Source organism: Physella acuta, unplaced genomic scaffold (genome assembly GCF_028476545.2).
Source record: "Physella acuta isolate Inbredline_101_S28 unplaced genomic scaffold, ASM2847654v3 ptg000910l, whole genome shotgun sequence".
NCBI lineage: Eukaryota > Metazoa > Mollusca > Gastropoda > Physidae > Physella > Physella acuta.
Window position 1 is genome coordinate 87,785 of NW_026732427.1, and position 25,244 is coordinate 113,028.

Here is a 25,244-nt window from a genome sequence, read left to right on the forward strand (position 1 = left end):
TTTTTTTTTTAGGTAAGTGTACCTAAAAAAAAAAAAAAAATGTCAAAACAGTAATTTGGCAATAAAAACAATGTAGTTTGCTATTATATTTTTTTTATTTTTATGGTAAAAATATTTGAGTTACATTTTCATTGACATAATGCGGTAGAACATACACAAATTAAATAATCTGTACAGTATTTAACAGTTTATCACATCTAATTTTACCCCCTTGCCTGATCCACCCAACAGTCACACACTTGTTGTGATTGCGCTGTACCGTGACTTCCATATAGAGATAACGAAACTAAAAGCTGCTAAACTTCCGGCTGCACATAGGCTTCCGGTTACCAGCAGGAATATTTTTAGGTGGCACAAAAAACTGGAGCAGTCTTCTACTGGTGTATACAAAAAGGTCCTGTAGATTTGTAAAGAAATTAGTACAGGATTAATTCATATGCATATTGTATTCATATACATTGTATACTTATATACATACATACACACCAGGTGTATATATATATATATACAAACATGTATATATATGCATATATACATATATATATATATACATATATATATATATACATATATATATATATATATATATACATTACATCAGCCGGATTAAGTGATTTGCAAGGTGCTACCCACTCCTCACCTAGGCCCAGCCTTAGTGAATAAAACAATCGTCTTCTGTGGTTAAGTCCCATACTTCTCGCCCAAATGGCACCCCCACTGCGACCTACACCATACCACATAGTATCCACGCAGAGTTCAAAGGTCATGTTTATTTCTTTATAATTTTTTCACCTTCTTTCTCATGGAGGTAAGATCGAGAAGGGTTAAATACTTTGACATTACTCATCTCAATCTCCACCTAACTTCTTAAATTTCGATTTTATGTTATATTTAACTCCAGCCCAGGAAAAGAAAAGTATGTTGCACTTTGTGTGTAATCGTCCGTATAAATGTCTTCAAGAGCTTAAATTCCACTAAATGTAATAATAGAAATACTGCTTCAAAATGCCAAATAGCTGTAAAAATAAAATATATCAACAGCATTTATAATCAGGGTTTTAGGGAAGCATTTAAAACCTCTAGATTTTTTTTATACCAATCCGTAATATCATCAATTTAATTAAAAGCACTAAATATAAGCACTATTTAAGCATATAATCATATATTGTGTAAGTTCATCAAGAATTGCATTTTTATTAAAGTAAACGTGAAATGTTTACTTCTGTTGGGTGGAGCGGTTTTGTATTTCTCTAAACGACAGTGGTTTGAAGATGATATTTTGTACTTGGCCTATTCCCATGTCAAGTACCTGAAGTCTTTATTTGCACGGTAGATTTGTCGAGAATTGTCCGAATCTAGTGTTGAATAGATCCATTTACAAGGGTTACAGGACATTACCCCCCTGGATATTTCCCCCCCCCCCGGACATTTCCCCCCCCCCGTATTTACCCCCCCCCCCCCCCCGGAGCAATTACCCCCCTGTCAATTACTCCCCCCCCCCGGGGGATTAACCCCCCCCCCTCAAGTTAAAATCCTAACTCTAACTAGAATTTTATACCTATATTCTACTTTAATCCAAACCTTAAGAAAAAGACCAAAACCTAAGCATCCACCTTAGCCTAAAACTTCACACAAAACCAAAACCAAAGCTAGACACAACCCTAACCCTAACACTAGCTCTAACCCTAACCCTAGCCCTAACCCTAACCCTAACCCTAGCCCTAACCCTAGCCCTAACCCTAGCCCTAAACCTAACCCTAGCCCTAACCCTAGCCCTAACCCTAGCCCTAAACCTAACCCTAACCCAAGCCCTAACCCTAGCCCTAGCCCTAAACCTAAACCTAGCCCTAACCCTGTCCGGGGGGGGTAATGTCCTACTGGGCGGGGGGTAATTGACAGGGGGGAAATGCCCTGTTCCCATTTACAAGCGACCCTTTCATGAGGACTGAGTAATTCTGAGTTTCTTCCATGCACCTCTTCAGGAGCCCCCACCCCCACCCCCGAACGAAATGGAATTTATATAGAAAATATATACTTTTAACAGTGTGTGTGTCGCCCCCCCCCCCCCAGAGAAAAATGTCTGGAAGAAACACTGATTTGTGTGTGTTTAAATAGATAATCGAATTGTTTGCATCTAGCTTCGCAGTGACTGCATTCGTAGATTGCGATGTCCGTGTGTAGTTTCGCAGGATGTCCGGCTAGGTGGCTGCTTTCGAACTTGGTTTCACACACTGAGCAGGTGGCTTCTGTTCCGTGTTCTGATTGTGTTTTCTTCGTTCTTTGACGTTGATGAAAGGGAGTAGGCAGTATCCGTCCTGTCAACTGACTGTATTTTTGCGGTTATGTTATAGATGGGCTCAGAGGCGTAGCGAGGGGGGCGGGGGGTGCGGACCGCATCGAGTGACACCATTTAGGGGGGGTAACACCAAGGCAAAAAATAGCAAAATATATACAGAAAAATGATAATTTCACTTAATTAAGTGATTAATTCGAGTGTTAAGAAGTCTTTTAAGAGCAAATTTGACAAATCCTGACAAGGGTGGATTGGGGGGATGCAAATTGAAAGTTTGAGGGGGGGGTGCAAATCGAAAATTGAAAGTTTGTCCCCGGGCGCCGGGAAGGGTCGCTACGCCTCTGGGGGGGGGGGGGGGGTGACACCATTAAGTGCCGCACCGGGTGACACCCGACCTCGCTACGCCACTGACCCCACTGTTGGTGTTTGTAATACTTGCTTCTTCAAAACTTCAGTGAATAGCACTAGATCAGGGGTCGGCAACCTGCGGCTCGCGAGCCGTATGCGGCTCTTTTGATGCCCAGATGCGGCTCTCCAGCTCCTTGCACAAATATTAATAGTTATATACAGGGGCGTAGCGAGGGGGGGGGGCGGGGGGTGCGGACCGCTAAGCTGCAAGGTGGAGTGATCACGCAGTAGTTTTGAACCTGCCACGCAGTCATTTTATAAGATACGTATTTCCAGAGGCGTAGCGAGCGGGGGGGGGGTGCGGACCGCACCGGGTGACACCATTTAGGGGGTGACACCAAGGCAAAAAATAGCAAAATATATAGAGAAAAACTCGAGGGGGGGTGCAAATCGAAAGTTTGAGGGGGGTGCAAATCGAAAACTTGAGGGGGGGGGGGTGCAAATCGAAAGTTTGAGGGGGGGGGGTGCAAATCGAAAATTTGAAAGTTTGTCCCTGGGAAGGGCCTCTATGCCTCTGGGGGGGGGGTGACACCATTAAGTGCCGCACCGGGTGACACCCGACCTCGCTACGCCACTGGTTATATAAATTCATTTGTACTGGACGGTGGGGTACGACTTTATTCTGCGTTCAGTGGGATGGAAGATAAGCCTGGTGAGAACCAAAGTATAGAAGCGAACGATGCAAGTTATTCAAACCGATATCAAAGCCAGTTAGAAGGCGTTTGCCGTGTTGAGGCCTGACTGGCTAATGGGAGACACCTCCTGAGCCGGTGATATCCGTAAAGATAAAATAAAAATTAACAGCTTCTAAAGTGAATTGAGATAGTCCTAGAATAATATTATTTGATTACTAACTTTACTATTCTGGCGAAACTTGTCTATGTTTTTATATGAATAAATATTATTTCATATTTAGGCCCTAAAGATATTTATTTTAAATAACAAATCAACTTTATTTACCTAATCCTAATCAAATACCGAATATTGAACTAAAAATGTTGTGGCTCTTTAAAAACTGCTAAAGTTTGTAAATAGTAATTTTTGGCTATTGCGTATCGAAAGGTTGCCGACCCCTGCACTAGATGTTTGCTAGTAGTGAGATGTTCTATGACATTTTGCTCAGCAAAACCAACTTTAGAAATGATCGTGAAAGTATGATATTGGGTTTACGTATTACATAACTTTTAGTCGATTAAATGTCTTTTTCTTTTTTTTCTGATTGATTGAACTTATTTAAGCTTTTTTTTTTCATTTTAATTAAATTAAAAATAAAAAGAACTTTTTTTTGCACATGTGAGCATTCATCTAACTGAAATTTTACGCTTAAAAAAATAATAATTTAATAACATTAATAGTTTCTTATTTAAAAATTGAGTCAAATAATATTTCTAATTTCTTAAAACTATAAAGATTAGACACCATTTTTACACAGCGTAGAATATATGTATATATAAAATAATAAAATAAATACTTCTTCTTTTATCACTGGTGATTTTGACTGTATTTTTAACGATTCAGTGAACAACTTTACAAATGCTTTCCCTTTAAAGAATGAAATAAATATAAGGGAAATAATTGACAATCTAAATACTTTTTAACTTTGCACTGATTCTAACCAAATTGAACAATTGTGACATAATTACAAGATCCATAATGTCTATATTGAGTATTTAATAGTAAAAATTATTAATGTAACTATACTTTTAAACTAGTGATTATTTTCGTGCCATAGTTCAAGCTAAGCTCTCATGGGACATTAACATTTTACAAAAATCGTTTTTTGTGTTAACAGCTCACCCTCTTTCTTCTTCTTCTTCTTCGTTCTTAATTATTAGTGTTGAAGGGGATCGAGATTTATCTGCCAGTGGGTTTGAACTCGAGACTTTATTCGAATTTATCAACCATGAGCTTTTTGCCGACTCGACCACGCCTCCAACACAATTAAGCGTTACGTGTCAACTGGTTATGCGCCATTGAGGCCATTGACTCCGATTTCAGCCTGCTTTTCTTTTTGGATTTGCTTCCATAGCCTTTGTCCAACCAAGAACAAACTACAAGGCAGCAGTTTTTTTAAATTTTGGAGTTGTCTCTCCTAGAAGAGTGGCTGTCCCCAGCTAACGAGCCTCATCTGCCCGAGGGTTCGAACTCGAGACTTTTCGGTTTAGCAACCATGAGCTTTACCGACTCGACCACGCCGACCCCTGCTCACCCTCTGATATGCACCGAAAACAAATAATAAAATCAATCATCTGAGTGAGGGAGTGGCATTTGATTGCTTGTTTCAAAACTCCCTCTGCTTAAAGCTGCTTACTGTTGCCTCAACATGTAGTAACGGCGTCAAGGAACTTATAAAAGATATACATAATAATATAATACATCTATAATTAATATACTATATAGATCTACAAGATTTGAAACTAAAGATTTTGCACTGCTAAGAACTAGATTAAAAATCGTCTTCTTTTCCTTTTATTTTGGCTTCCTATTTACAAATTTAAGGCAATTTTACTCAATTTGTGCCTTTTGTTTCCTAAAACTCAATCCATTACAATCCAGACTCCCCCATCTCTCTTTCGACCGATCTCCTCTGACAATTTTACCCTCCCTAAATCAGCCAAAGACAGCATGTTTGGGACACTAATCGTTCACTTTTGTATTCGAACCAAGAAGTCGATAGCAATGAATGAATAGGCCGAACTATCGTTTGTAAGAGAAATCTGGGAAATCGGAGTCCCTAGACTGCTGTACTAACAGACTCTCCCACCCCTTCCCCCGCTTGAATCCGCCACCGTTGATCGTAGGCAAAGAACAAGAAATTACCTGATTCGCCTTTCCTTTCCTCCCCCCCCCCCCCCCTCCTACTTACATCGGACGACGTCCCTTGTCACAGGGATTTTCATGGCCACAGGCACTGAAACAAGAACAAAAACCTACCTCCCATCTTCCTCCACCCCTCCTCGCCCCCCCCCCTCCCCAGATCATTCTCATGCAGTGTTTCTTCCAGACTTTTTTTTCTACGGGGGGGGGGGGCACCTTAAATTTTCGGGTTGGGGGGCGGACTCTGTTAAAATATAGATTTTCTATATAAATTCCTTTCGTTCGGGGGGGGGGGGGGGGGGGGCGTCCCCCGTCCCGTCCCCCCCCCCCCCTCGTCCCCGGAAGTGATGCCTGGAAGAAATTCTGTTCTCATGGTCATTTAAAACAACAACCTACCTGCTTGCCGCGTCCGGAGTGTAGAAACACAGACAGCCGTTATCCAGAAATTGGCAGCTGTCATATATGAAGAGCTGTCCAGCATTTATCCCACAGAAGACAGCTGCTGTCACACAAACAAAGATAGAGATGGCGGCGAAAATGCTGCAGGCTGTCTGAAATATAAACCAACAGTACGTTGACTACTAGAAAAACTGTCTGAAATATAAACCAACATTACGTTGACTACTAGAAAAACTGTCTGAAAGATAAACCAACAGTACGTTGACTATTAGACGTACTGTCTAAAACATAAAACATAAGTACTTTGACAGCTAGTAAAGGTCTGAAATATAAAACGGATCTCCTGAGGTACATTACTGATTTAGACAAAGTTAAGAACATAGATAGCTACTTGGCTTTGCAGATTGATTTAACTGTTTTCTACTTCACTTATGTGAAATAAAATAAAAATAAAACTTTAAAGGGATAACGAATGGTAAAAAAGTGCTCCCAGCCTTTTTTAATTGAGAAAATAGTATGTGTGTGTGGAGGGGGGGGGGGGGAGGGGGGCATTTTCGTAAAGTGAATAACAATCAGAGACGTAGGCAGGGGGGGGGGGGGGGTCATAACCCCCCATAGACCCCTCGGTATATATATATAAAGTATGGGGGGTGCTAATCGAAAGTTTGAGGGGGTGGGGGTACAAATCGAAAGTTTGAGGGGGTGGTGCAAATCGAAAGTTTGTCCCCGGGTAAAAATTGTAACCCCCCCCCCCCCTTTAGACGATCTTGGCTACGCCACTGATAACGATATATAAATGGGTGGCGGCGCAAAATTGATAGATTTGCCCTGGAATAGGTGGCTACGCTTCTGATCCCATCCGACGATGAAACAGCGTATTATACCGTGTATGCGTAGAATTGCCGCAATAAAAAATTTTAAAATGCATTTCGGCTTTTTTGTCAAATATTTAAAAAGACATTTTATTCATGTTTTTACTTACATTAAAATTGTCAACATGCATCTACACAAGTGAGACAAATAATATACAATCGAAGTTTTATAAACTCATTTTTTTGTGGGAATTTGTTTTTTCTAGTTATTTCCCTTCACGATAATGACAGGTTGGGTAAGTGGGCCTGACGAAGATCAAGATGGCTGCAACATGCAACATGATGTCTGAGACAATGTTTACATACAGCTGAAAACATTTTTAGTAGGTTATTTCCCCTGAAGATGACGGACGGGGGGAAGTGGGTCTGACAAACAAAGATAAAAGTGGCTGCCAAAAATGCTACAATCGGTCTTAAAAAAACAAAAGCAATACAAACACAGTCTAATATTTGCTACTTGCGTGTATTGCACAAAATCTGGTAAACAAATGGCGTCTGCAACATTGAGATGAAGATAAGCTGGTGCTTTAATAAAACATATTTTTAAACTTGTATAATATCGGAGTCTGATTTTTTTTTAATTTAATGGTTTTACACCCCAGCATTATTTGGCACACATTGTCAAAAAAGCCTCTTTTTAAACGGATTTTGTTTTCTCAACATTGGATAACCTGATCAAATATAATAGCTATAATTGTTTTTGAAAATGCGATATTTTTAGTTTTTTTGTGCTAAGATTCAGTTTTTAAAAATGCAATAGTTACATCTCCCACTTCACCCCCCTCCCTTCGGCTACACTTCCCCGAGGAGTGTATTGTCATTTAAGGATGACCCCTAACACGTTTTTAAATACAAAGTTGGAAAACATTATTTTTTAGCTATTATATTATTCTAAATAGTTAGCTGTCCAAAAGATGGATAAGTACACATCATTTGAACTCAAATTGTGCGCCAGCAGTCGTGAGCTCTAGATTTTCGAGTATATGAAGAGGAGGAGCTGTGATGGCAAATTAAAAAAAAATGAGTTGCACATTTTTCTATTTGCGCATTTTTCTGTGTGCGCAAATTTCTGTTTGCGCTTTTTCCCTTTGCGCATTTTTTGCGCTTTTTTTTCGTTGCGCTTTTTCCGTTGCGCATCTTTCTGCTCACCGAGGGAAGCCTACGGTTTTTGTAAAGACGTGTTATTGTACTGTGTCTGAGTGGGTTAAAAAAAACGACTGAAATTAAAATACCTATGATGGACTACACCCTCTCCCCTCTCCCCCCCCCCCCCCTTATGTTTCTGTTTCCATATTAATTATCTTCTTCTTAAAGTTTGATAAAACGTTCCCGTTCGGCAGAGAAAAAAAATGATAGAAAACTGATTCTGGTGGGCCTGTAAACGGGTTTAGTTCGCGGCGCATGCGTAGTTCAACTGGTTGTTCAAAACGGCACATAGCCTGTCGGCTGCTATCACAACTCACTATAAATTTAATGACGCCATATTTGAAAATACACCCAACGCGTTCTAAATTATTTTTTTCTTGCCGAAGAATATCAATTACCCAAACCCTCCCATATCGCAATTATTTTGTGATATTTTTTTTTACACAACTCTCGTTTTATTTTGTTATCTTATTTATTTATTTTATTTCAACTAGATCTAACAATATTCAGGGGATGCAAACGCTTATTTTGGGAAATCTTTTTTGTCAGGTAAATCTTCCGTCATAAAAACCAAAATCTCAAATTTCATTTTTCTCTCTCTCACTCACACAAACACACACACACACAAACACACACATGCTTTCTTTCTCTCGATTAAAAAAAAAAGTTTGTCTAAGTTTATAAAACAGCCACTGTTTTCAACAGACGTCCTCTTTGTGTTTGGGAAAAACTTAGATAAACAAAAACTTTTTTTTAAAAAGAAGATTCTAATTTTTAATTAGCCAGATTTTTAAAAACAACAGCAGCTGCATTTGAATCCCAGCTGTCATAATGTTAGAATCCTTCCTGTTATGGGTAGTTGACGAGTGTAGCCTAATTACCGTAAACCCTCTAATAAGCTGACTTGTTCGTATAAGATAACCCTTTGATTCTGGGGTATGAAAAACCGGAAGGTCTATATCATCATTCAGGGTTTAAAAATTGTCTAAAAAATTATTAACTGACCCAGGGGCGTAGCGAGGGGGGGGGCGGGGGTGCGTAGCACACCGGGTGACACCATTTAGGGGGTGACACCAAGGCAAAAAATAGCAATATATATAGAGAAAAACTTGAGGGGGGGTGCAAATCGAAAGTTTGAGGGGGGGGGGGTGCAAATCGAAAACTTGAGGGGGTGCAAATCGAAAGTTTGAGGGGGGGGGGGGTGTAAATCGAAAACTTGAAAGTTTGTCCCCGGGAAGGGTCGCAACGCCTCTGAGGGGGTGACACCATTAAGTGCCGCACCGGGTGACACCCGACCTCGCTACGCCACTTAACTGACCCCCCTCCATCCCCTCCCCCATTTACTACTATCCTAACAAAAAAGTTACAATAATTAGGCCGCAGCAATTCAACTCTCAACCAACAAGCTAATAGCCATATTTGCAACCTATATCCATAGTTTTTTTTGTTCTAGTTTGTTAAATCACCAAACTTGCGGGTTTTTTAGCAAACAAAGTTTCTTTCAGGCATCTCTTTATTTGCTTCCCAACCCCTAGCACGTCCACAGCCCTTCTACCTCCTCTACACCCCCCCCCCCCCCCACCCGGAAGAAATATGAAAATGTATTTTATAAACAACAGTGCATCAGCAAAATTCTAAATAGTAGGTATTATGATCTAAAGATTTTCAGCATTTGTTTTTTAACCTTCATAATGTCAGCTTTTTAAATTTAATATCCTGGTCATTATACTGATGTGGAATGGCGTGACTGAGCGGTAGAGCTCCCGATTACTAACCCCAAAGCTAAAAAGGGGTGGTAACTCGAATGTTTGTATAATTCAAATTTCAAACAATTTAATTTTTGCGCTGGGCTATTTTATGTGGCGTATTAATTTTATACCATATAATGACTAAAACAAATAAGAATGAATAAAAAATTATATAAAAACAAAAAAAACATGTTGCTGAGTACTTGATACACCTGAGTCAGCTCATTCGTCTTGTTGGTGTTACTTCTCTGATAAAAATTCTGATACAGGAAAAAAAAACATTATTTTCTCTCAATAGTGCCGGTTGTCTTACCTTGATAACAAATAGCGTCACGGAGACGTCTTCGCTTTTTCTCTCTCGAACACAGAAGAATATTCCACTCAGGCCGGCTAGGAGAAGCTGTGGGGGGGGGGGGGGGGGGGGTGGAAAAAAAGGTTGTTACAGTTGTTTACATACACTTTATAAGTACGCACTTTCACGCTCGCGTGCATACATGTATACACACTTAAAAGCTTAAACATATAAATTAACTATACACCATAACCGTGAATAAAAATGTTTAAAAAATGTTTTCTGAATTGGCAAGTTTTTTTCAGGCGTAAATGAATACAATGTTTACAAGTTTGTTTTTTAAATCTGACTTTCTTCCCCTGTTTGGCCTTTGTTTTATGAGTCGAAACGTGCTGTCGAAATTTCGGCTACCTCTAACAGTCCGATTTTTTTTCCTAGCTTGGCCCATAGTCATAGATCCAAATTCAATGACGATGCAATGTAACATCAAATTTGACTTAATTGGATGCTTAATTATTTCTTATAAAGTACTGTTTTAAATTTAATAAGCGATTGAATTCATCGGGTTGTTTTCTTTTTAATATGTTAAAAAAAAGAGATGTTTTAGCATAATTATACAATAGTTGAAAAATAGAAAGAAAAATACTATTTTAAAAAGACATAACAAGAACGATATTTGGGCACATTTTGACATACAGCAAGGCTCCGAACGAGGGAATATAACACATATTTTGGTATATAAATAACATACGCACTTTGGTCTAATTGTGTTTCAATATCTCTTGCAAAACCTAATTTTGAATGTAGTTTTGAGAGGGGCATTTTAAAATAAAACTATGAGAACCTGTGCAAACGGCATGAGTTTGCTGTCAGGGGAAGATAAGTATCAGACAACTGACATAAAATTTGGGATAGCGCTGTGGTTGTCTCCCCTGTGAGGTAAAGGGAAGCGATTTTTAACCGCAGCAGGAAACCTGAGATGGCGACCACCTCTCGGCTAGAGTCTGGATGTTTTCTGGTACATACGTGGGCAGGGGCGTCTGAGGCAAATGTCATTTTGGTGGGGTGGGGGGGGGCACATAAAAAAGAATGAAAGTACTATTTAGTTTTTTAAAGTACTCGATTTTAAACTTATTAATTTTTTATGACCAAATTTTGAATAAAATTTGACTCGTTAACATAGCTAAAAATATTGTTGTTGTTTTTTGTATTTTTTATTTTTTTTAAATTATAAAAAAACAATGTTAGTAGAAAACGAGTTTTAGCCATTATTTCGCGTTTTAGTAAACTGTTTTAACAAATTGTAATAGGAATGGATTAACATAATCTTTGTTGACAGAGTTCATACAAGATTTTGGGAAAATATCGATGTTTTAAGAAAAATTCAACTGCAATTTGGAGGGGGGGGGGTTGTAGGCTGAGGTTTGACGTCATTTTAGCGGGGGGGGGGGGGTCTTACTTTTTGTGACAATGTGTGACGGAGGAGAGAGGGGAGGTAAAAAAAATCGTGAAAAAAAAGCGTGACGTCATTTATGGATGACCACTAAATATAGCCATTGTTTAAACCTTCTGAACTGACATAAGACTCCCAGAAAGAAGAGCTCCAGGAATTCCAAGCAGTTTGAGAAGGACTAAGGTTGCGGGTGGGGTGGATGAAGATTCACAAGCGCTAAACTGATGCAGCCAGCTGAATATGGCCGCGGGCTGTGATAAAGTGGAAACATTGTGTGGGCCTAGCTACGTGCCTTAACGGGGTGAGCCAAGTGTTCACAGACTGATGAGTGGGGGGGGGGGAGGGAGGGGTGGGAGGTGAGGGGATTTTGGAAATTACGAAGGGAAAAAAAGTATAAGCTCTCAAAAGATTAAAATATTCTTTCGTGTTGACTTTTTGTGAAAAATATACATTGTCTAAGCTACTTTTCTGATGGTGTTCGCATTTTAACATTTTAATCAAAACATTGAGCAGTTAATGTATTTCGGAGCAAAGCTGAGTATAGCTCGTTCTACGTTTAAAATCGTATCCACGTGTCATCACTTACTAATTGAAACGGCGTACGAATCATCATCATCATCTTTTCCCGTTCGTGCCCAACACACATGGGGGCAGATGAAGTAGAGTTCATCTGTTTCAGATACCTCGGCATATGATAGTGTGGTCAGCACTATGCACAGTTGCTTTGCTTTCCCTAACGTGAGTTAGCTTCCCGTCAGAGCTGGGAGTTAGGGGGGGGGGGGGGGCGGGACTCAGGGACGTTCTTATGACTAGAAACGCGGATTAAAACTCGAGACTTTCGGGTTATCAGTCTAGCTCTCTACCGCTAAGCCACCAACCGTACGAATATTACAATTTATCTATTTTTAAATTTAAGAATATTAAAACTGTTCTGAAGTATTTCTTTATGCGTAAACTGATTGTCACCACACATTTATTTTTCGCTCACTGTCTATGTTAGACTGCACCTGACTGTAAATTGTGGCTGTGGTGGGATTTTTTACCGTGCGTTATATTTAGCAAAGTTTATAACCAATACTTCACGGTGCCTGAAAAAAAGTTGATGTGTGCTATTCGAAAAATGTGTTTTATGACGGTAACTAAGTGGAAATAAACAAAGGGCCATAAACAAAAGAACGCCTCTACCTTCTCACCCACTCATACCCTTGTAGATTTAGGGGAGGTAATAATAACAAACATGAGCGGCTTCAGAGTTATCTGCCCGTACACCGATCCAAACAGTAGTTAATTCCAAGTGTTAGATCAGGACAAGGGCATAAATTACAATCTCTTATATATATATATATATATATATATATATATATATATATATATATATATATATATATATATATATATATATATATATAGGTTGTTTCCCCTCATTATTTTGAAATGAGCACCAATACTATTCAATGTTATTTAATTATTATCAACATTGATATATATATATATATATATATATATATATATATATATATATATATATATATATATATATATATATATATATGTATATATATATATATATATATATATCAGGCAAAAGGTGGATAGGCAGGTTGGCCGAATGTACAATAAATCTGCATAGGAACACTTATCAAAGGTTATTGCAGACGAAACACTAAGTTACGTACTTTACTTTGTACGGGAAGCTTGTTATCTCGAGTTCAAAGAGAACAGGTTTGAGCGTGGTGTATAGTTACGGTGGTAATAAGGAGTTTAATTGATCATAGAGATAACACTGGCTTGGGTAATTAATGGCTGGCGCGTGCTAATTATTTTTCTTGTTTTTATTATTATTATTTTTTTTACAACTTTAATGTTTTATTATACATTTATTCCGATGCTTGGTTTTGAAAAACAAATTAAAGACTCCAGGAAAACGAATGTTGTTTTGTTGAGCTATTTTTTTTTTAGATAGACTAAGTTATGATTAATTAATGATGTGCCCGGAATTTGGGTTTAAAGTTACAATAGAATTTAATATTTTCTTTCAACAGCGGTTCAACCCCCAACCCCCCCCCCCCCTCCCGCAACCTTCACCCTTCCACCTGTCGTTTCTACCTGATACATTCGTAGAAAAGGAAAATAAAATACTAGCTGTTGAGCCAACATTGCGTCAAACACTTTAAAACACTTGTCATTACTACGTCAAGCTAAAATTAATACATCCACCCCTACCAATGAATGCCAGGTACGCTTAAGCGCTGAGTGACTGCATTACTTGTCTTTGATTTATCCTATACCTAACTATTTTTATCAATTAAATCTTAATCAACATAGTTAATAGAGAATTTATTTTTTTTAAATTGCATTTTTTATGCCAAAACTTGATAATATCAATAGGCTAGGTGAGTTAGTGATTGTTGTCATTCAGAAAGTCGCCTCACGTGTCTTACGCAAATGACCATGGGCTTTACACTTCTACAGAAACAAATAAAATTCGATCGGTTGATAACTAGGGCTTGAACTAAGGACAGAGGTGTAGCGACCTAATCCGGCGCCCGGGGCGGACTATCAATTTAAAGTTCCCCCTTATTTTCTGTGAAAAAGCGCCCCCCCCCCCCCCAGTTAGAGAGGTTTGTGGCGCTTCTTACCAGTTACTATCCTATTTCGGTTTCACAAAGTTGTTAAATCAGTGTAAAGCCTTGTAGTCGTTTATTTTTCGAAGCTTTGACAGTGTATAATTCAATACTTTAGCTTAAAATGAGCTTTCAAATTAATTTCTCTACCCCTTTTGGCGCCCACTTAAGGTCGGCGCCCGGGGCGGCCGCCCCACCCGCCTTCCCCTAGCTACGCCTCTGACTAAGGACCCAATAACTTAAACGTCTCACCGCTCTCCGCCCTAGAAATCTTCCAGCCAAAGTTTGCTGAATGTTGTAGTTATAGATCCTTAGTTTAACGGTGGGGTTTAGAACTGGGCTGGAGTTGTGGAGTTGAGGTTAGAATTAATGTCTGGGTTGACAAGATTAAATATTATTTGACCATTGTCTGACAAGTGTCTGCAACTATCAAGTTAATACCCAGTTGGGGATTAATATGGAGGCTGACCTGCTCGAACCAGCGGAGAGGGACATTTTTTTAGGGAACGGGGCATTACCCCCCCCCCCCCCCCCCCAACACACACGATCATAGCTTTAAGTACAGTATGGGTTAGGGTTAGAGTTTGGGTTTGAGTTTTGGTTATGGTTACCGTTAGGGTTAGGGTTAGTTTTAGGGTCAAGGCTAGGGTTAAACGAATGTCTAGGGTTGGGATTGGGTTTAGTTTTTGGCTGAAGTGAATGCTTAGATTTAGTCTTTTTCTCTTTTTCTTAAGGTTAGGATTAAGGTAATATTTTGATCTAGAGTTTGAGTTGGAGTCAGGATTCTTGAGCATGGGAGAAGGGGGTAATCTCCCAAGGGGGTAATTGACAAGGGGGTAATTACTCAGGTGGGTAAATCAGGGGGGGGGGATGTCCGGGGATGATTGACGGCAGGGGGTAATATCCTAGACCCAATTTTGTAAGGTCTTAATCTCTGGTTAAACCCTAATGGTTAAACCGTCCTTGTAAAATCGTTAATAGTCGCAGGGGTCCCTAGTAACTTTCAGCCATGGGCCACGTTCAAACTTAGACCGTCCCATCTAACACTTAATTTTGTTTTTGCAGAATAGTTAATGCCAGAGGCGTAGCGATGGTGGGCAGGGGGGGGGGGGACATATGTCCCCGGGCGCCGACATTAGGGGGCGCCAAAATGGGTTGTAAAAACAAATTAAAATGTCAATTTAGCTGCCATTTTTGCAGTTTGAGAGGGGGGGGGTGCAAATCGAAAATTTGAGGAGGGGGTGTGAAAATCGAAAAGTTGAGAGGGGGGGGGGGGGGTTGTAAATTGAAAATTTGCTCCCGAGGGGGCGCCAAATTGAAAGTTTGTCCCCAGGCACCGGGAAGGGTCGCTACGCCTCTGGTTAATGCACAAACAAACGCGGGTATGAAGTCTAAACACAGACAAATAAAATGCTTACCGGAACTCCGGCCCAAAATGGTTTCTCCCGCATCCTGACGGCGGGCACAAAGAGATGCAGGTACGTGACCAGTGCCGTGATGGAACATCCCAAACAGATCTGAGGGGGTAATGAATGAAAGGTGGTTAGCAGACGATAAATGAGGTCGCGATTAGGTTGTATATACAAGATACAAGATGAATCGCAAATGGTAATGATTAAGTCGATTGGGAGTAGATGGTCTCGAGAAGAATAGATCTTTAGTCTTGTGTATATATATATATATATATATATATATATATATATATATATATATATATATATATATATATATATATATATATATATATGTGTGTGTGTGTATATATTAAATTGTAGCCGACGTTAGCAAACACTACTCTCTGGTCGCACGTCCAAAAAAAAAAGTCAAAAATCTAAACCCTTTAAATGATGCCAAGACTTTGACCACCATCAACTAAAAAAAAAAAACGTAGTTCACGCAGCAATGTCTAAAAATGTGATTTTTTTTTTCATTTATTTACGCGAGTGAAATTTACCTAGATAGATGTACATGAAACCACCATTACGTTACAGAGGGATTGCTACACAAGCAGAGATTATAATAAGCGAAGTACACACACACACACACACATACAAGACATGTAATTGTAACATGCAATTTAAAGCGTCAGTTTGCTTTGCCGTGTTAGCTTTAGTATTTCATTTTTTATCAGTACAGGACCAGTGCAGATCTATAATTGTATTCGTCGTTCGTACATGTACTTTCATTCATTGAACATGGTTTACTTATACATCAGTGGCTTAGCCAGGATCGTCTCAAGGGGGGGGGGGGGGAGTTCCAATTTTTACCCGGGGACAAACTTTCTATTTGCACCCCCCCCCCCTCAGACTTTTGATTTTGCACCCCCCCCCCCCCCACCTTCAAACTTTCGATTGATTTGCACCCCGTCATACTTTATATATATATATATATATATATATATATATATATATATATATATATATATACCGAGGGGTCTATGGGGGAGGTTATGACCCCCCCTAACCCCCCCCCCCCTGCCTACGCCACTGTTATACACAGTACATGCTATCTAATTTTAATTAATTAATTTATTTTTTTTATTTTTTTTTTTGTAAATATATTTTGAAGCGAAAGTAGAGGCATATAGATTCTTTGAAAATCAGAAACGTGTTTTCCGGATAAGCAATAACATTAGAGTGAGCTATTACTCAAATACAAAGTAGATATTCGATTCATGTAACAGTTTTCTATTATAATTACGGTAAATATATTAACCTTCACACTGAAAAAACAAAATCAATTTGACTATAATTCAAAACGAAATATTTCTACTTATATCTTGATAAATAACAAACAACATAATCTAATTTTTATGATTTTATCATTGAATTAACTACTCTTTAAAATTTTGAGAACACACTTATAGATTGTTTCCCTTGATTTTTTTTTCAAAAATAAAATGAAGTTCAATGATATGATGCATTAACCTTCAGTGAATGAAGTTATCTAATGGGAAAATGTGAAATGCTAATATTGGAGAGGTTTAATCGCGAACTGATTAGTAAATGTCTTCAACCAATAGAACACCTTAAAAAGGCAGGATAATTTTTAATAAAAAAAAACATAAAAAGAATCAATATACAATGGTTTTTTTTTTTTTAACTATGTAATAAAGCATCACTATTTTACACAAAATGAACACAAACTATTTGTGTTCAAAGGCACAGAAAGTTGTACTTTATATAAAAAAGTTTAGTTGATTTTTTTTAAACTAATTAAAAGCCTATGTAATTATACTAAATTTTTATTTAACAACTTTAAAAAAATATGGCAAGCGATAAAATTATAGTTACCCTTTTTTAAAAACAAAATAAAAGCCGTTATACTCATTCTCATTTTTTGTTATATTGAATAAAAGCCGTTGAAAAGCCGTTTGAATTATTTTATCAATTCAATTATTTTTTAAAAACTGACATCAACCCCCTACTTGTAATAAACCAGAGTGGCCATGGAAAGTAAACAACGAAAGTTAGGCTACAACAAATGTTTTTCATTATAAATTACACAATAGCGGTCAATAGTACTTGATTATATTAAATAATATAAAATCCCCTATCACCACAACACCCTGACTCTACTAATCCAAATTAAAAATAAAACTGTTAGCTAAATCACTATTATATATTACTAGTAATTACTTGTTTGAATATGCCTTAGTAAAACGGGAAGTCATTACGTACTTCTTTCACAAATGTCATAAAATATTCAATTTTAGTTGAAAAATATGCTTTTTGGCAACAACGATTTGGAACCACTTGGAACCCGCTTTTTTCAAGCCTATGATGTTAAATTTTCATTGTCATCGAACCTTGACATCTGTGCAAAGTTTAAAACAAATAGGTCGGGTATAAATGATCGAAATTCCGCTCGCCAGTTTCCACACATGACGGATTGATGAAGCATTACAGAGGAAGAAAGTTAACTAAAAATAAACAATTGTAGCTTCAACCTAAAAACCAACTAATAAACACCAGGAAACAAAACTTATCCAATATGAAATAAATAATATGTATTTAAATGGTTTTAAAATACGTCTACTTTTAAGCTGTGAATTTCTGTTTGAAGTGTTACATTTTGCGTGACGTTCTCCGGCTATTTTTAGCCTTCCTTATTTACAAGTTACTGTTGTCGGACTATTTACACATCTGTCCGTGTAACATCGCTCCTACCTGTGACCCCTCCCGGCACCGATAGTTTATTTGTTTGCTCATTAAGCAGTGATAGATTAAATTAGCTATCGTGCCGTCTGCCGGGAGCTCGAGGTGAACTGGCCTTTTGCCAGATATTTTTTCACGTTTGTCGCCAGATGACTAGTGTTGATGGAGCTCTGAGGTCGACAATAAAGATAGAAGGGTGATACTTTACTATCTATATCTCAAATATAAATAATGACATTAAGTTTGCCAGAATATCGGTAACTGATATATATATATATATATATATATATATATATATATATATATATATATATATATATATATATATATATATATATATATATATATATATGTGTGTGTGTGTGCGCGTGTGTGTGTGTGTGTGTATATATATATATGTGTGTGTGTATACATATATAATATATAAATATATACTATATATATATATATATATATATATATATATATATATATATATATATATATATATATATATATATATATATATATATATATACTGGATCACCAATGTGTGTTACATGTGTTTATATACAAATTACATTTTTAAAAATGGCTTCTCTATGTTACCTGTAATTTTAAATTAAATTTTACCTGTATTTTTTGCAATATAACAATAATTACATCTACTTTACCTGCTTGTACCTGTAAAATAGCAAGCTTGGCATTTGTTATGTTACCTGTCAGGTGTGTAAAAAAAAGCTCACCTGTAAAATGACAAGAATGACACGAATCCCACAGCATGGCGACATGGCAGGGCAGCAGGTGTGGCAGACAGTCTGGCACCGGCTCCGTGTTCTGGGACGATGTGTCGAGGACAGCTGTGCTGGGCGTAGGTTCTGTGGTACTGTTGTGTTCAGGTTTACCTGAGGGTGAGTAGGGCTGGTCAGCAAGATGGCCAGGGTAGGTGAGCAAGATGGCCAGGGTAGGTGAGCGAGATGGCCAGGGTAGGAGAGCAGGATGGCCAGGGTAGGTGGTTAGGATGGCCAGGGTAGGTGAGCAGGATGGCCAGGGTAGGTGAGTGAGATGGCCAGAGTAGGTGAGTGAGATGGCCAGAGTAGGTGAGTGAGATGGCCAGGGTAGGTGAGTGAGATGGCCAGGGTAGGTGAGCGAGATGGCCAGGGTAGGTGAGTGAGATGGCCAGGGTAGGTGGGCAGGATGGCCAGGGTAGGTGAGTGAGATGGCCAGGGTAGGTGGGCAGGATGGCCAGGGTAGGTGAGCAGGATTGCCAGAGTAGGTGAGCAAGATGGCCAGAGTTTGTGAGCAAGATGGCCAGAGTTTGTGAGCAAGATGGCCAGAGTTTGTGAGCAAGATGGCCAGAGTTTGTGAGCAAGATGGCCAGAGTAGGTGAGCAAGATGGCCAGAGTAGGTGAGCAAGATGGCCAGAGTAGGTGAGCAAGATGGCCAGAGTAGGTGAGCAAGATGGCCAGAGTTTGTGAGCAAGATGGCCAGAGTTTGTGAGCAAGATGGCCAGAGTTTGTGAGCAAGATGGCCAGGGTAGGTGAGCAGGATGGCCAGGATAGGTGGGCGGGATGGCCAGGGTTTGTGAGCAAGATAGCCAGGGTTTGTGAGCAAGATGGCCAGGGTTTGTGAGCAGGATGGCCAGAGTTTGTGAGCAAGAGGGCCAGGGTAGGGAAGCAAAATGAACAATATAGAACTATTCTCAAGTTAAGAATTTTAAAATCTCTCCAGTAGTGTATTTAATTTTAGAGCTGGTTTTCGTAAAGCTGTCGACGGATTTGGGAATAGGCTTAAGTTTCCGGGGGAGGGGGACGGAGACTGGTTAAAGCACATATTTTTACAAGCTTTTATTTAACTTGCTTTCTCGTGCTTTTGTTTTATGAGTCGAAACGGGCGAGAGAAATTTCGTCTATATGACAAATTCTTTTCAAATGCCACGTCTGTCAAGATCCCATGACAATGCAATTTGACTTAATTGGGTGCTCAATTAATTTTTAAAGCATTATTTATATATATTATATTTAGTTAGGGGATGGGGGAGGAGACTTGCTGTCGGGGGGGGGGAGGCTCTGCCCGAAGAAATACCTGAAAAATACTCTGGATGTAAAATAGGGTGCTAAAATCGCTAATTGTCGCATATTTTGAAAAATAATATTTGTCTAATGTGCTGTAGTCCTATTGTATTCTTTAATCTGGAGTTTTACGTGTCTTCAATTTAAATATTCGATACTTTTAAAAGTTTTTAAATTAGAGTAGAGCCAAAAAATAAATTAAAAATCTATAATATATATATCGGACGTTATTTCAAATAGAATATTTAATATTTTAAAAGTATTATTAACGAATAATCAACCTAATTTTTAAAAAAATACCATTTAATAATTTTTTTATACTCTAACAATTTTTTTAGAACATAGCCATAGGTTGTTTCCCATTTTAAAAATTTGAAATTTTAAATGGAAATGACAATAGTATTAAAATATTTAATGTCATATAATTCTATTTTTCAACATTGCAATATATTGATCATATTATATACAGGGGTGGAATGGCTGTGTCCAAGAACCCTCGTGAAAATTTACAAGGGCCCCCAAACTCTGAGTGAAAGTTTCACTATGCATTTTTTCTCTATTAAATATTGAATTTTAGGGAAAAAATGTTTAACTCTAACAGGACTATTACAGCACTTTCCTGTGACCCACATAGATTTTCCTCTATATACCGGCGGGCCATTATATATATATATATATATATATATATATATATATATATATATATATATATATATATATATATAGGCCTATATATATATATGCCTATATATATATATATATATATATATATATATATATATATATATATATATATATATATATATATATATATATATAGTCTACTTAAGTAAAATGTTCTCAACAAGGTTTTTAAATTTAAAATTTGTTTTCTTTAATATATTAAGAACCAAGCACTTTAATAGCATTTTCTTGAGAATTTTTTTTAACAAGGCCTATATGAAAATAAACGTCATAAATAAATAAGCCTATCGAATCGGTAGAACGAAGATCAGTGCTGCTGGCTATAGAATTATGGTTTAAATGGTTTTATGGCCATGGCATTTATGGCGGTTGCATAGTGTTGCAGTAGTGAGTGTAGCGATTGACCTGCGTTTTACATATGAAAACAGAGACATCTTAATATTGTGAGAATGGATATTACACTTGTAGTTTGACATAAGCATACAAGACATATATTAGACCACAGCGCTTAGCAATGAGAACAGGTTTTACAACAGAATGATAAACGTCACTAGGCCAGTAGCGTTAAATGACTTGGAGTAACCTAAAATATCAATGTTAGCGTCGAGTAGCTGATTAGCCACGCAAAAATCGTGTTTGATTTTAAGTGGCATGAAATATTATACAGTCAAATTCCACGTCCCTTCAAAACATGCAGTTTCGTCACGCCCCATTTAAAAAACAAATTGAGTAATAGGACACGCCCCCCTCCAAAACATGCAGTTACGTCACGCCCCATTTAAAAAACACATTGAGTAACAGGCCACGCCCCCCTCCAAAACATGCAGTTACGTCACGCCCCATTTAAAAACAAAAACAATAAATACGACTGACACGCCGTGAGGATATAATCCCGAAAAAGACAATTCGAGGGAAAAACAAGTTTTTTATCAAATTGTTTTAGATCAGAGTACACATGCACTAAATCAATGGCATATATATATATATATATATATATATATATATATATATATATATATATATATATATATATATATATATATATATATATAAGATAGATAGATATAGATATAGATATAAAGACTATATATACATATATTGATACGTATGTATATATATGTAGACCTATATATATATATATATATATATATATATATATATATATATATATATATATATATATATATATATATATATATATATATATATATATATATATATATATATATATATATATATATAATATTCTATATTTATGTATATGGTTCCGTGACTTAACCGCTCGAGACAAATGGATTCAAGACAAATTAGAAAACAAATAAAACATAAGTAACACGACTTCTCTCTTCACCGTATTGCGTTGTGACAAAATCAGAAACCCATCTTATAGAACTGCTCCTCTTGAGCAGAACCACACCAAATCTACGTTTGTTTGCACAGTGTACCACAACATCTGCACCTTAACTAAGCTCATCCAATTAAACGTTTCACCTGGTCTAATTAAACACATTTCGGCCACACAACACGAAGGTAACAAGCAATCATTACGAGATAACTTCACTGTATTACGGGGACATAACACACACGTACAGTACTCACCAACATAGACCTCAGCTCAGGGCTGCTCACGGATAAACCACCGGCACCGCTCCCACCTGGCACGTGAGCAGACTTGACCTGGTTGACCTTTATTGTGCATTCTGAACGAGACCGAGGTAGAGGCATTATATCCCAGACAGGCGAGCCAACACACGGGCGCTCTGTGCAACAGTTGGGGAGAACACTGCGTAAAAAAGACGGCGTTGTTTTGTTGTTATAAATTCAAGAGTTATCCAGAGTGGCGTCCCCTTCATTCGAATACTGGGTATTCATCAGATACAGCCAGACGGGGAGGTAATCTCCTGGTTAGTGATAGCGCAAGAGTGGCTGGTGTTTCTTTTTCGGAACTCGCGCGAGAAATAAGGTTTTGAAGAAAAAAAAAGAACGCGTGCGAACCTCGGAGTAGGGTAGGGGTGGGGGAGTCACTAGACCATGCTTTGATTTGACTCCAGGAGATGAAAAGGCGTGTCTAGGTTGAAACTGTTGTTGGCTACATGTGGTTTTTATTTATGGGCCAGGGACTGAGTGACTTACAGATAAGACAATAACGTAGGCAGGGGTGGAGGTAGTGAGTGAATACATATGGGGGTCTTGTGGAGGAGATTTTTTTTTAGTTTTAGAAGTCATAATTCAAATGACGTTACGTCACGTGGGGAGGAGAGCTTTGTGATGATGAAAGACGTTGAGGAGGGCTGGGGGTGTTTTTAAAATGTGATATGGGAAATTTTTTATAGTCGTTAGAAACAAAAAATAAAGGTAAAAAAAAAACGATGCTCTCTTTCGTGAGTTAGGGGTCATCCATAAATGTTTTCAAGTTTTTTTTTTTAACGTTTTACCTCCCCCTCCCCTATGTCATACATCGTCACAGAAAACCATACCCCTCTAACATGACGTCACACCTACAACCCCCCCCCCCCCACCTCGAATTGCAGTTAAATTTTGTTTTTAACATCGATTTCTTTCTTAGAAAATTAGCTTAGCGCGATCAGCATAGGGTAGTTAACCAATTTCTATTATAATGTACTAAAACAACTATCTAAAACACGAAACAACGGCTAAAATTCAGTTTCTTACCTAGCTTTTTAAAAAGTCATAAGTGTGAAAGTCACACCATCTGACTCTTCCCCCCCCCCCCCCCCCACTCTTTTCACCTCGTCACAATGTTGTTAAAAAATTATTACACCCCCTCCCCAGTAGGAGCGTGACGTCATTTCTGTACGATCCCTTAGATTTACTCTGCAGGTCAGGCTTAATTTCTGTATTGAAGAGGGAGTCATATGACGGCTAAAGTCATGTTACATTATCGATGATCGAACTCTACTAATCCCATTAAACATTTTCATTGTGTACTCTGTTTTACCTATCAGCTGTGTCATCGTATGGTAAATCAGGATTCCCATAGCTGTTGTTTTTTTTTTTAAATTGTGTCACTACCCTGTCCATAACCATAGCATTCACCTTTAACCTTTTTCCTTGTTAGGGGTCATCCATAAATGACGTCACGCTTTTTTGACGATTTTTTCCTCCCCCCCCCCCCTCCCATCCGTCACACGTCGTCATAAAAAACCAGACCCCCTCCCTAAAATGACGTCACACCTCAACCTACAACCCCCCTCAAAATTGCAGTTGAATTTTTTTTAAAACATCGACATTTTTCTAAAATCTTGTCTAAACTATTCTAATTTATTAAAACAGTTATCTAAAACGCGAAATAGCGTCTAAAATTCGTTTTCTAACATTGCTTTTTTATAATGCTAAAATGTGACGTCGCAACATCTGAACCCCCCCCCCTCCCCCTCATCACACATTGTCACAAAATTACGGACCCTTCCCCCCTACGAATGTGACGTCATTTATGGATGACCTCTTATTACCATAATCTCCAACCCTTACTCTGATCATAACAACTAGATAACTATTACAGTAGCATATTGTGCTACGTCATTTTATTTTTTTAAACTGTAAATACATGTAATCTTTCCCCAAAGTTTGATTAAAATTATTAAAAGAAACAACAAATTATTTGATTAAAACAATCAATTTCCCATAACTCTAAGAGCAATTCGTCAAATGAACGCGCCCACGCACCACTTCACACTTAAATCAAAGGGAGGTAACCATCGTAAGAAAAAAAAATTAATGAGTCCGTCCCTTATCTTTTTCGAATTTGTATCCTTTGGATAGAAAATGTTGATAAGGTCAGGATGGGTGGAGTGGGGGGGGGAAGCGAAAGTAACAAGGGAGCGGATGTGTTTATTTTCTGTGGTTCAAGCTAATGTTTACTTTAACACTACGTACCTGTGGTCTCAGTGGGGTGGGGTATGTGTTGGGGTATGGGCTCCCCACCCACACTGAAGGTCATAGGTGAGGGTGTGGTGGGCGTGGTCCACACCCCTATGGAATAACTAAATTGAGGGCTATGAAAATTTTCATTGATAGCCGTTGTATACTGCAAATTGGAAGCTAATAACTTTAAATTGAAAACTATTATACGATAAATTGAAACCATTAAAATTTTGCATTGAACCAAATCAAAAAAGTAAATTGAAACGTATCAAAATTTTACATTACACCATATTAAACTGCAAATCGAAACCAAATTAAAATTGTGCATTGAAACAAATTGAAAATATAAATTGAAAGCAATTAAAAGTGTACGCTGAACCACATTAAAATGTAAATTCAAAACAATTAAAAGTGT

The 25,244-nt window shown here is 37.9% G+C and overlaps 1 protein-coding gene across 1 annotated transcript; it reads right to left on the reverse strand.

Moving 5' to 3' along the window:
• Positions 1-97: 97 nt before the first annotated feature.
• Positions 98-22,717, reverse strand: LOC131953127 (sarcospan). The gene is made up of 6 exons (XM_059316154.1): positions 22,544-22,717; positions 18,935-19,093; positions 15,471-15,569; positions 9,997-10,083; positions 5,915-6,069; positions 98-397 (listed from the first exon to the last, which is right to left on the reverse strand). The coding sequence occupies exons 1-6, from the start codon at positions 22,667-22,669 to the stop codon at positions 232-234; spliced, it is 792 nt and encodes a 263-aa protein (XP_059172137.1). The 5' UTR covers positions 22,670-22,717; the 3' UTR covers positions 98-231.
• Between the last annotated feature and the right edge of the window lie 2,527 nt (positions 22,718-25,244).

Bases quoted from the DNA above. Each gene is read 5' to 3' on its own strand.
- LOC131953127 (XM_059316154.1), bottom strand. From the start codon at position 22,669: ATGCCTCTACCTCGGTCTCGTTCAGAATGCACAATAAAGGTCAACCAG. The intron at 19,094-22,543 runs GTGAGTACTGTA...ACTCACCCTCAG, and splicing joins CTGAGCTGAGGTCTATGTTG to GTAAACCTGAACACAACAGT. The intron at 398-5,914 runs GTAGGTTGTTGT...ACAAATCTACAG, and splicing joins ACTCCGGACGCGGCAAGCAG to GACCTTTTTGTATACACCAG.